The 12,985-nt window shown below is 39.2% G+C and overlaps 1 protein-coding gene across 1 annotated transcript in view; it reads right to left on the bottom strand.

Moving 5' to 3' along the window:
* Positions 1 to 3,829: 3,829 nt before the first annotated feature.
* Positions 3,830 to 12,985, bottom strand: part of DCAF16 (DDB1 and CUL4 associated factor 16) — a 30,901-nt gene continuing 21,745 nt past the window's right edge. Inside the window, 1 exon segment of the mRNA XM_053597502.1 lies at positions 3,830 to 4,151. Coding sequence (XP_053453477.1) covers positions 3,830 to 4,151 — 322 coding nt within the window.

Genomic DNA, 12,985 nt, shown 5'->3' with positions numbered 1-12,985 from the left:
CCAGCTCCATAATCGTTGGAGATTTCAACACTCCCTTGGCAGTGTTGGATCGATCCTCCAGAAAGAAGCTGAGCAAAGAAATCTTAGATTTAAACCTAACCATCCAATATTTAGATTTAGCAGACATCTACAGAACATTTCATCCCAACAAAACTGAATACACATACTTCTCATCAGCCCACGGAACTTACTCCAAAATTGATCACATTTTAGGTCACAAGTCTAACCTCAGTAAATTTAAAGGAATAGAAATTATTCCATGCACCTTCTCGGACCATCATGGAATAAAACTTGAATTGAGTAACAACAGGAATCTGCATACCCATACAAAAACATGGAAGTTAAATAACCTTATGCTGAATGATAGCTGGGTCGGAGATGAGATTAAGAAAGAAATCACCAATTTTTTGGAACAAAACGACAATGAAGACACAAGCTATCAGAACCTCTGGGACACTGCAAAGGCAGTTCTAAGAGGGAAATTTATAGCACTGCAAGCCTTCCTCAAGAGAACGGAAAGAGAGGAAGTTAACAACTTAATGGGACATCTCACGCAACTGGAAAAGGAAGAACATTCCAACCCCAAACCCAGTAGAAGAAAAGAAATAACCAAAATTAGAGCAGAATTAAATGAAATTGAAAACAAAAGAATAATACAACAGATCAATAAATCAAAAAGCTGGTTTTTTGAAAAGCTCAATAAAATAGATAAACCTCTGGCCAACCTAATCAGGAAAAAAAGAGTAAAATCTCTAATATCATCAATCAGAAACAACAAAGACGAAATAACAACAGACTCATCAGAAATCCAAAAAATCCTTAATGAATATTACAAGAAACTTTATTCTCAGAAATATGAAAATCTGAAGGAAATAGACCGATACTTGGAAGCACGCCACCTTCCAAGACTTAACCAGAATCAAGTGGAAATGTTGAACAGACCCATATCAAGTTCAGAAATAGCATCAACTATACAAAACCTCCCTAAAAAGAAAAGCCCGGGACCAGATGGTTTCACGTCTGAATTCTACCAAACCTTTAAAGAGGAATTAGTACCTATATTACTCAACCTGTTCCAAAATGTAGAAAAAGAAGGAAGACTACCCAACACGTTCTATGAAGCAAATATTACCCTGATCCCCAAACCAGGAAAAGACCCAACAAGAAAAGAAAATTATAGACCAATATCACTAATGAATATAGATGCAAAAATATTCAACAAGATCCTAACAAACAGAATCCAACAACACATCAAACAAATTATACATCATGACCAAGTTGGTTTTATCCCAGGGTCTCAAGGCTGGTTCAATATACGTAAATCTATAAATGTAATTCAGCACATAAACAAATTAAAAAACAAAGACCATATGATTCTCTCAATTGATGCAGAAAAAGCTTTTGATAATATCCAGCATCCCTTCATGATCAGAACACTCAAGAAAATTGGTCTAGAAGGGACTTTTCTTAAACTGATAGAGGCTATCTACAGCAAACCCACAGCCAATATCATATTGAATGGAGTTAAATTGGAATCATTTCCACTCAGATCAGGAACCAGACAAGGCTGCCCATTGTCTCCATTGCTTTTCAACATTGTAATGGAAGTTTTAGCCACCGCAATTAGGGAAGAAAAGGCCATCAAGGGTATCCATATAGGGTCAGAAGAGATCAAACTCTCGCTCTTCGCAGATGATATGATTGTGTATCTGGAAAACACTAGGGACTCTACTACAAAACTCCTAGAAGTGATCAAGGAATACAGCAGCGTCTCAGGTTACAAAATCAACATTCATAAATCGGTAGCCTTTATATACACCAACAACAGTCAAATTGAAAAAGCAGTTAAGGACTCTATCCCATTCACAGTAGTGCCAAAGAAGATGAAATATTTGGGAATTTACCTAACAAAAGACGTGAAAGATCTCTATAAAGAGAACTATGAAACTCTAAGAAAAGAAATAGCTGAAAATGTTAACAAATGGAAAAACATACCATGCTCATGGCTAGGAAGAATCAACATTATCAAAATGTCCATACTACACAAAGCAATATATAATTTCAACGCACTCCCTATTAAAGCTCCACTGTCATATTTTAAAGATCTTGAAAAAACATTACTTCGTTTTATATGGAATCAGAAAAAACCTCGAATAGCCAAGACATTACTCAGAAATAAAAACAAAACAGGAGGAATCACACTACCAGACCTCAGACTTTACTACAAATCGATAGTGATCAAAACAGCATGGTATTGGCACAAAAACAGAGAAGTAGATATCTGGAATAGAATAGAGAACCAAGAGATGAATCCAGCTACTTACCGCTATTTGATTTTTGACAAGCCAATTAAAAACATTCAGTGGGGAAAAGATTCCCTATTTAACAAATGGTGCTGGGTGAACTGGCTGGCAACCTGCAGAAGACTGAAATTGGACCCACACCTTTCACCATTAACTAAGATAGACTCTCACTGGATTAAAGATTTAAACTTAAGACATGAAACTATAAAAATACTAGAGGAGAATGCAGGGAAAACCCTTGAAGAAATTGGTCTGGGTGAGTATTTCATGAGGAGAACCCCCCGGGCAATTGAAGCAGCTTCAAAAATACACTACTGGGACTTGATCAAACTAAAAAGCTTCTGCGCAGCTAAGAACACAGTAAGCAGAGCAAGCAGACAGCCCTCAGAATGGGAGAAGATATTTGCAGGGTATAACTCTGACAAAGGTTTAATAACCAGAATCCACAGAGAACTCAAACGCATCAGCAAGAAAAAAACAAGGGATCCCATCGCAGGCTGGGCAAGGGATTTGAAGAGAAACTTCTCTGAAGAAGACAGGCGCACGGCCTTCAGACATATGAAAAAATGCTCATCATCTTTAATCATCAGAGAAATGCAAATCAAAACTACTTTGAGATATCATCTAACTCCAATGAGACTAGCCTATATCACAAAATCTCAAGACCAGAGATGTTGGCGTGGATGTGGAGAAAAGGGAACACTTCTGCACTGCTGGTGGGAATGCAAATTAATACATTCCTTTTGGAAAGATATATGGAGAACACTCAGAGATCTAAAAATAGATCTGCCATTCAATCCTGTAATTCCTCTGCTGGGCATATACCCAGAAGACCAAAAATCACAACATAACAAAGATATTTGTACCAGAATGTTTATTGCAGCCCAATTCATAATAGCTAAGTCATGGAAAAAGCCCAAGTGCCCATCGATCCACGAATGGATTAATAAATTGTGGTATATGTATACCATGGAATACTATGCAGCCTTAAAGAAAGATGGAGACTTTACCTCTTTCATGTTTACATGGATGGAGCTGGAACATATTCTTCTTAGTAAAGTATCCCAAGAATGGAAGAAAAAATACCCAATGTACACAGCCCTACTATGAAACTAATTTGGGACTCTCACATGAAAGCTATAACCCAGCTACAACTTAACAATAGGGGGAAGTGGGAAAGGGGGGGGTGGGTAGAGGGAGGGGAATCGGTGGGATCACACCTGTGGTGCATATTACAGGGGTATTTGCGAAACTTGGTAAATGTAGAATGTAAATGTTTTGGCACAGTAACTGAGATAACGCCGGAAAGGCTATGTTAACCACTGTGATAAAAATGTGTCAAATGGTTTATGAAGTGAGTGTATGATGCCCCATAATCATATCATTGTATACAGTTATGATTTAATAAAAAAATTAAAAAAAAAAAGAAACATAGGATAACAAAATTTTAGAGCATCAAGAAATAAGTGAAAATCCTAACAAATTCCAAAGAGAAAATCTTTTTTGTTTGTTGATCTATCAAAGTTTTACTGGGCACAGAGGGGAGAGTGGTTCAGTCCTTCTTGGCAGCTGCTTTCCTCCCGGCAGCCAGGCCCACGCTTTTCTTGATGAACTTGAGGGCCCGTTTGTCCCTGGAGACCTTGAGCAAGTCCACAGCACACCGCTTTGCCCCGCACGTCTCCAATCACGTACCGGACGAACTTCGCGTGTTTGGCGAGGCGCCCGGGGCGGTGGCTGTGCTTCGGTTTGCTCACGTTCTTGGTCACCTTGTGGCCCTTGTTGAGACCCATGGCCATTGGGTAGCGCAGAGCCGTGGCTGTGAACAGCAGCTGGAAATTCTGATGGCTGCTGCGGTGGAAGGGCCCAAAGAGAAAAGTCTTAAGGAGAGACTAGAAGACTGATGCCAGATTTCTCATCAACAACACTGGGTGAAAGATAGCAATGAAACATTTTATAAAACTGGTATAAACTTGTTACAAAAACCAGACAAGGAAAGAATGAAAAAGGCAAAAAAAAAAGAAGTGGCGCCTGTGGTTCAAAGGAGTAGGGCACCGGCCCCATATGCCGGAGGTGGTGTGTTCAAGGCCGGCCCCGACCAAAACCTGCCAAAAGAAAAGCCAATTTTATTAACACCGAAACACAAAATATATACTGCTCTCCACTCCAGCCTACGTGACAGGGCAAGGCCCTGTCTCTTAAAAAAGAAAGAAAAAAAGGGAAGGAAGGGAGGGAGGGACAACATGAATGCCCCAGAATAGAAAGAATATGTAAATTGAGGCCTATTCATACAGCAGTATCTATTACAGAATGAAGCACTTGATTGAATGAACTGCATGTCTTTTACAAAAACGTAACTGTAAAAAAACAGTGATGGAAAAATATATAGGGCATTTTTATAAAGTCTAAAACCAGATAAAATTAAATACAATAGAACCTCCATAGTTGACCACTTTCCTAAATTGACCACCTCCTTAAGTCGATCTAATTTTCATAGACTGGACATGTGCAACATGTATTTATCAGTGAAGTAAGCCTAGTACTTTATATTGAACGCCTTTGTATGTTGACCGGTTTGTTATAGCCCCTTGGGTGATCAACTTACAGAGGTTCTATTGTAGATTGTTTAGAGATGTATACATTTATGGTAACACTATGAACAAAGTGCAAGGGATGATCATTTGAGGCTAGGAGTTTGTGACCAACCTGGGCAACATAGTGAGATCTCAGTCTCCAAAAAATAAGAAAAAAAAAAATAGCTGGGTATGCTGGTGCTTCCTGTAGGACCAGATACTGGAGAGGCTGAGGAGGGAGGATCACTTTGGCCCAGGACTTTGAGGCTACAGTGAGCTATGATTGGGCCACTGTACTCCTGTATTATAGCTTGGGTGACACAATGAGAGTCTGTTGGAAGAAAAAGAAAGGGAGGAAGGGAGGGAAGGAAGAAGGAAAATGTATTGCAACAGTAAACACAAATGAAAAATTTCCGGACTATTTGTGGGAGTGGTGACTGTGAGAAGGGAATGAGATGAGGAGCGAGGCACGCCTAGACTGCTTTAACATTGTAGGTAATATTACACTTTTCAAGGTGTGTCCTGCTTATAAGGGCGTCTGTTTTATTCATAATTTAGTATTTATTCTTGATATTTTTTATTATTTTAAATTTTACTACAAATTCAATACGACACATATTATTTTTGTGTGTACATGTACACACATATGTGTACAAAAGAAAAATATGTATGCAATGGCACACAAATAAGAATAGTTTTTAAATGGATTTGAGGGAAAATGACATTGACCACAGAATTCTATTATACCTAAACGAAGTGGGAATAATGACATTTCCAGACATGCAAAGATTCAGAGTCTCACTCCCAGAATCTTCCTCAAATAGTTACCAGGACATGTTCTCTAGGAAGAAGAAAAAAAGAGTAGTAAGAATGATTGGGATATAAGAAGCAATGTGAATAAAGAAATTAGTAAATGGCCATTATCAAGTGTAAACAAGAGGGGATTTGAACACTTAAATATCTGGAATAAGATACAGTCAATCCCTCTGGTGGGATTGGTTCCAATAACTCTCACAAATACCCAAATCCTCAGATGCATAGTACTGCATTTGCATATGACCTATGCACATCCTCCTGTACACTTTAAATCATCTCTAGTTTACTTGTAATACTTAATACAATGTAAATGCTATGTAAGTGATTGTTACACTGCATTTTTTAGTTGTGTTGTTATTTTTTATTTTTAACTTTTTCAAATATTTTAGAACCACAATTGATTGAATCTGCTCCTGTGGAACCCCTGGATACAGGGGGCAATCTGTATTCAGGTCAGATCAATATACTTGATAGAAAAGAGAGGGAGGGAGCAAAGTGAAGTACAAGTATGCTAATGATTTTTATTTTTAAGTGGGAGAGGGCAGAAATCTTGATTTTAATTCTATATGTGTTTAGAATTTAAAGTTGAAAATACATTGGATTGAATAGAATCTATAATTTAAGTCACTCGATCAAAAAAACAAAGGAAACTCATTCCAAGAAAAAGCAGGGATGAAAAAACCCACATTAGTTTACAGTGACCATTTTCTAGAAGTTTGTGAACTCCTAGTGCTTTGAATTAATGGTTTGTCCAGAATTTTGTTGCTGATTAATAATAAAATAATGTATTTATTAAAATAATGATTAATTACTGGTTATATATTATCTCCCAAACATTGTATTAAGTACTGCTGTGTACTCATTTTCTCACTTAATCCTTCCAATGATTCCATGGTCTAGATTATATTACAGAAGAGAAAACCAGAGCAGAGAGTACAAATTATTTTCTAAAAATCATACAGGTAGGAAGAGGTGTGCAGAGGTTCTAATCCAACTCTGTTTGATCCCTGTCTGAGCCTGAATTCCTTACCATATACTATGTGTCTTTCTAACTCTTAATTGAAAGTCAGATTTTATGTGTTCTAATCTTTCCTTCTGAAACACTGTTAATTCTTCCTCTCACACTCAGACCATGCATCATCATTTCTGTTGCATTTCTTTCTCTATTATGTTTATCTTCTTTAAAGCAAGATATCACTTCCCTCAAAAGTTTTGAACCAAGTCTACCTATTTTTCGAAAGCTTCCAAAATAAATAGCCACATCCCAGTATAATTTAACAATGTTCTCTAATACCCTCCTCTCTACAACAGTACCCTCACTTTTCTCCAAGCACCTGATTTTTGTGTGTTTGTTATTCTGGCCATTCTTACCACAGGCCCCTCCAACTCTCCACAAACTACCCTGTGAACTTGCCTCTCTTTCCTGTGTGATAACAGCTCATTCTATTTTTCTCTTTTCTAAATTCCTGTTTAACCATCTTTCCCACATGATTTGGGTAAAGCATCCCTTTTGATTAAGCCAGTCATTGTATTTCCTTTGCTAATGATTGGCTTCAGGGTGGAAATGTAACCCAATTCTGGCAAATGAAACGTGAGAGGAATCTGACATGGGCTTCTGGGAAAGGTATTGTCACTGATAGAGATTTTCAAGAATATGGAAGGCTTTCTCTCCTCTGGAGGTTGATGAGTGAAGATAGAGCTCTTAGACCTACTAGTTCATCTCTGATCAGGTGAGAAACGAATAGACATGCGGATAGTTAAATAGAAAGATGGAAAGAATGATCCCTTACCTTATTTAAGCTACTAAATATTCTGTTTAAGCCATTTTTAATTGGGTTTACGTGTATAATGATTGCGCCCAAAAGCTGCTGGGATGACCTTGAAGGTTCTCTTACATCATTTCTCATCCATTATCAAATCATGTTGACCTTTCCTTTAAAATCTGCTTACAGTTCAGCTACTTTCCATCACCTGCTGCCGCACAGGTCCCAACAAACATCATCTTTCTTGGGGATTATTTCTACAGCTTCCTGCCTTCTCCCTGTTCTCTTTCATTTAATTCGCCACACACTACCCAGAGAGATCCTCGTAAAAAGTAGGTTAGATGATGTCACATATCCCCTTAATACCATTTAAAGGCTTCCCATCTCACCCAGAATAAAATCACACGTTCCTGTTATGGCCTGCCAGGCTGCACAGGCTCTTCCACCAGCTGCCTGTGGGTCCTTTAACTCTCCTTCATCCACACTGGCCTTCTTGCCAAGCCTTATACATAGAAAACATGAAATGCAGAGCCTTTCTATTGGCTGTTCCCTCTGCATGAAACTCTTATCCTCAAGACATCTGCATGCCTTATGGCCTCCAGACCTTTGCTCAAATGTCTCCTCACCAGTGAGGCCTTTTCTGAATATCCTACTAAAATAGCACAATCTCTCTGACCCTGTAAAACTCGGTTCCCTTCGTTGTTCTTCATTGTGCTTGTCGTCTCCAGACATATTTTGAATTTACTTATTTCCTTATTGTCTAGAATACTGTTAGCACTGTGATGGCAGTAACATCTGTTTTATTCACTGGTCTGTCTCCTTGAAAAGAGCCTGGCACACAGTAGTTACTCAACAAATGGGATAAAAAAATTAATGAGGACGTCCTAAATTATGTGAGTTTGAAATTTATTTTATGTTAAAAGGTAGTCATGGAAGATGTGTACAATTTGTTAAAATGCCTCAAAGTTGCAATTATTATCTATGCATTTGCTGTATGTGTATTAGTCCTCCTTAAAAACAAATCTAAAAAAAGAAAACAATAGTGATGGCAGCCCTGAAGAAACCATTTAATTTGGATGAATAATTGTTTTTTAGACTATAATTAGGAGCATATGATTTTATTATTTTTAAAGGTGTTCTACTCTATGTTAGCCAGACTTTGCCTCATTTCTGTAAAGTGTAAAAAGATAACTAAAGCATCCTATATTCATATATGGACAAATAAGTTACATTATCTTTACTCCCTCCTTTTTTGTCTTTTTTCTTTCTTTTTTTTTAGGGGAAGAGAGGAAGATGGAGAAAGGAGAGGGGGGAGGAGTAAAGGAGAGAGAGGAGGCAGAATAGGGTACATTATATTGTCTGTATCCCAAGAGGCTAACGTGGTGTCTCAAAAAGAGCTCAGTGATTGTGGGCTTAAACCAAATGATAAAAAAGAAAAGGAAGAGAGCCAGCAAATGTCCCTGGTGGTCGCACCTTCTAGGATCCTCTCCCTTTCCTCTTCATTTCCTAAAAAGAGGAGTCAGCAGCAGGTGTGTCATTCATTGGGAAAAGGACTCTGGGGCCCCAATTCCAGGCCCAAGTCATAGACGACCACCAGTGAGCCATATGACCTTGGAGAAGTCACCCAATCTTTCCGGAAACCTAATTTTTCTTCTCTGTGAAATTGAAATTGGATACTCACTATTCCTCACTATCACATTCTGTAGTGATGTGAGGAATAAAAGAGCTAAGCACAGCCCCTAAGCACAGTGTGTGGCACATCTGAAGTGCTAAATGAATATTATAATAGGAATTTCCCTTTCTTTTCTTCTTTTTGTGGGTGCAGAAATGTAAAGGTTCTAAATGCATAGAAGTCAGTGACTTCCTAAGAGATACTGAAGAATGGAGAGGCCTGTTGGTGGGGAGACGGGAAATGCCCTTTCAATGACAACAGGGGAAAGTGAGTGAGGTGACAGTAACCCTTGCTGCCTCTTTCAGACCTGTACTCCTTTGTCCAAACAAATGCCTGGGGTTAGGATTAAAGATGCGAAGACCCCCCCAAGTACTACCAGCAGCGGTTAGACACGTAGGGGCTAATGAAGGGAAAACAATGGAAAAGCCTTCTGTGAACTGACACCCCACCTTCCCACCACCAGCATGTGATTACACAGATCCTTAGAGCCTAGCCAGAGGTGTTGGCATGGACTGCCTGTCAGGATCACCTCAGGGCAGCGTGAAGGATTCCGGGACCCACACCAGCAAGACCAAGTGCATCCTTTAGGATTACCTCCTAAAGGCGAGGGGTCCACCCAAAGCACATTAGACATGATCCTCTTCTAACTGGAGGAGGAAACTGGGCCATTTGAGAAAAGCCATTTTGTCCCAGTTTCAGTTTACCAAGAAATCAGACTTACAAGGAGCAGAGCTTTAAAATCATTAGGAGTTTCTTAATGATTACAAAATGGATATTTAACTGTCATGCATAATTTTTCATTTTACAGGACAAAAAGCTGAAATGTTCTGTTGGGAGTCTGACATCTGCAGTGGTCAAGGTTCACTCAGTCCCAGAAAGCCCTAGGTCTGTACCCCACCACATTTGCCATTCTGTGGAATTGAATCTTCTTGCCTTGAACCTCATGTTTAGTAACAATCTTCTAGTGCAACTATAATAATACTGTTTGGCTTATTCTCAGCTGATTAAATGTGGTTTTATACAGAATGTTCAGTCAGTTTCATTTTGCTTGATTGAAGTAGATCAGTGGTGTTAGGGTCTGCTATGAGGAATTTAAGACTCAGTGACTGAGACCTCAGAGTCCAGGATAAAGTAGATCAGATTTTGATTTTACACACAGACCACCAAGAGCTTACCCTGGCCTTAGAGTCTAGTACCACCCAGTTCTCAGCCTGGGCATTGGTCAGGGTCACAGTCTATTATAGCACTGTGGCTGGAGAGCTTAAAAAAAAAATCTGCTGTACTTTTTTTCTGGGGTTGAAACCATTTTTAGAAAGGTTTTGCTTCAGAGTTTTGAATATATTTAGAATCGCATAAAGGCCTTACATAGGCCCTTTGGTTGCATGAAAAAAAAAAAAAAAGCTGGTGGGAGCCCATGGGAAGAGGTGACATTGTAACTCGCACTCACATAGAGCAGCATTTAGAAACAGTTTTGTCTTCTGGATTGTTGTTTGGTTTTGTCTTTTGTTTTAATATTTGTGTTTTTAACTTTTATGATTTTATTTAAAATTCATTTTGGGGAGGAGGGAACTTTTCATGTTGTTTTGATCTCTTGCTCTTTTAAGATGTACTTTATTCTAGGGTTCTTCAGGAATGTCTGTAGTTCTTCATGATGAAATTTTTGTGAATATTATTTTAAAGCAGAGGCGAAGTGAAAGAGAGATACAGAGATGTGTGTTTATTACTTATCCCTTTTTATGTTTCAGGTTATGCAACTCACTTTTTGGTGTCCTGGAAGCATTTTGGTTCACAAAAACTTTGTCATAGGTACTATATGCATATGGACAATGTACATGGCATGATGGTTTTGCAGTATTAGCTGAATTTTTCTCCTTCAAGATAGTTTCTCCATTTCAAGGAGATCCTATTTTCATTGCCTAATGTGTGAAAGTGTGTGTGTGTTTGGGGAGGGGAAGAGAAAGGAGAGGAATACCACAGAGTAGAAACCTGGCCCAAAAGAAAACAAAAGTCTCTTTGCTTCTGGGCAGAGTCCCAGGGTGGCAGCAAAAAGACCCAGATAGGGAAAGAGTGCGTGGGCTTTTAGGTACATGGGCCATAGGCAGCTTTATAGAAATTTCTGACTCATGTGGCAAGACAACAATAGAAATACTTCTGCATTCTGAAACTGTGATCTAGTGTGATCTGGCTTTTGGTGGTCCTGAAAGGGCCATGCAGACAAATAAAAAAAAAAAAAAAAAAAGCATCTCAGTGGTGACCTGCATGGATACAATTCCACCTTCTCACATGCCCTCTAGCATTACAGAGGTCCCCACTCTGAGACCCAGTCCTTAGAAGGTTAGGGGAGCATGGGAACCTATGAATTGACAAGGTTAAAGTCCTGCTATTCAAGTGGAATTAGGGGTTAAGCTGAAAAATCAAAACAAAATATAGTCAAATATTTGCAAAATTGAATTTGTGGCCTAAGGTTTTTTCTACTGTATGTGTCTTGATGTATTCAATCTATACACCTCTGTATTTTTGAAGTAATTTCTCTTTAAATGGGTTCCATTTTAAATTCATATAAGATTGCATAGTATGTTCTATGTTAAAAAATGGCAAGAACCTTTTTTCCCATCATCCTATACCGTTTCTAGCAAAAGAACAGTGTCCGACACATCATAGTGCTCAATAGTTGTTAAATGAATAAATAAGCTAGATATTTAAAGAAACAGTTTCATTAAAGTGAATACACTTTGTAAAGGAAATAATCACTCCAAAATGTATTTAATTTTAATTTCCTGCATTGGGTTTTCTTGAAGAGATGCATGCCTAAATAAAGGAGTTTCATTTTTAAATATAACAAGGAGTAGTTCATGGCAATACAGCAAACTTGGAGAAGGTATTTGAAAAACAATGACAAATATAAACAATTGCTATCACAACAATAATATAAATGAAACATTATGACAGTGAAAGTAACATAAACACTTCCAATTAACTGCATTTTCAGAATTCGTAAGATTTTGATTTAGAATATTTTTGACTTGATTGTATTGGAGAAAGGCTCAGAGTTAAGAGTAGGGTAAATGGTTTGCAGAATGTTTCCAGGCGAGGACCCTAATGCAGAGAAAGAAAAGAATTTGGAGACAGGGAGGCGGAGCAAGATGGCAACCGAGTAACAGCTTCCTTGCATCTGGGCACCGTGAGTTGGGGGAGATAGGACTCCAGGCATCTCTGGCTGGCGGGAACTGCCTATCATCACTCCTATGAGGCTATAGGGAGTCAGCGAGAGACTTCTGGACCCCAAGAGGAGGACTAAAACAGTGGAAAACTGGCAAGTGGTCGCGTGTGTTCAATCCGTCTAAACCCGCCCACAACTGTAAGTTCAGTAGCAGCGAGACTACAAACCAGAAAGGCCTTACCTGTGAACTGTTTTGATGTCCTTGGACTTGGCACTGAGTTGAACTGCCTTGGGGAAGGCCTGAGCAGGAGTGCGGAGAACTTGGCCGTTGTCTAGGGCCCCAGTCTGAGCCGCTGAGCCAGAGGAGCTAATAGTGTTTGGCGGTGGGTCACACGGATCCATTGTCAGTGATCTGCCCCGGCAAGCTCCGCCCTCAGGGTCGCAGAGCTAGAAACGGGTGGGAGCTGGTAACCCAGCAACCAAGTAGCCTAAGGGTGGGGTCTGAGCCGCCTTGCAGCCCTAACCCTCAGGGGCAGAGTGAGACCGGTTTTTGCACCCTGGGTAAGTGGATAGCCACTTCAGCAGTGATTCCAGCAAGAAAGCTGGGAAAGCTTCTGCTCAGCAAGTTTACAAGTTCAAAGTGCCTTTTAAGTGGGCTGAAGAGAGATTTAGGGTGTCTACATGCTGGGGTTTGAGAAATC

This window comes from Nycticebus coucang, chromosome 1 (assembly GCF_027406575.1).
Source record: "Nycticebus coucang isolate mNycCou1 chromosome 1, mNycCou1.pri, whole genome shotgun sequence".
NCBI lineage: Eukaryota > Metazoa > Chordata > Mammalia > Primates > Lorisidae > Nycticebus > Nycticebus coucang.
Note: the sequence above shows the minus strand (reverse complement) of the source record. Positions and strands in the feature narration are given on the sequence as shown.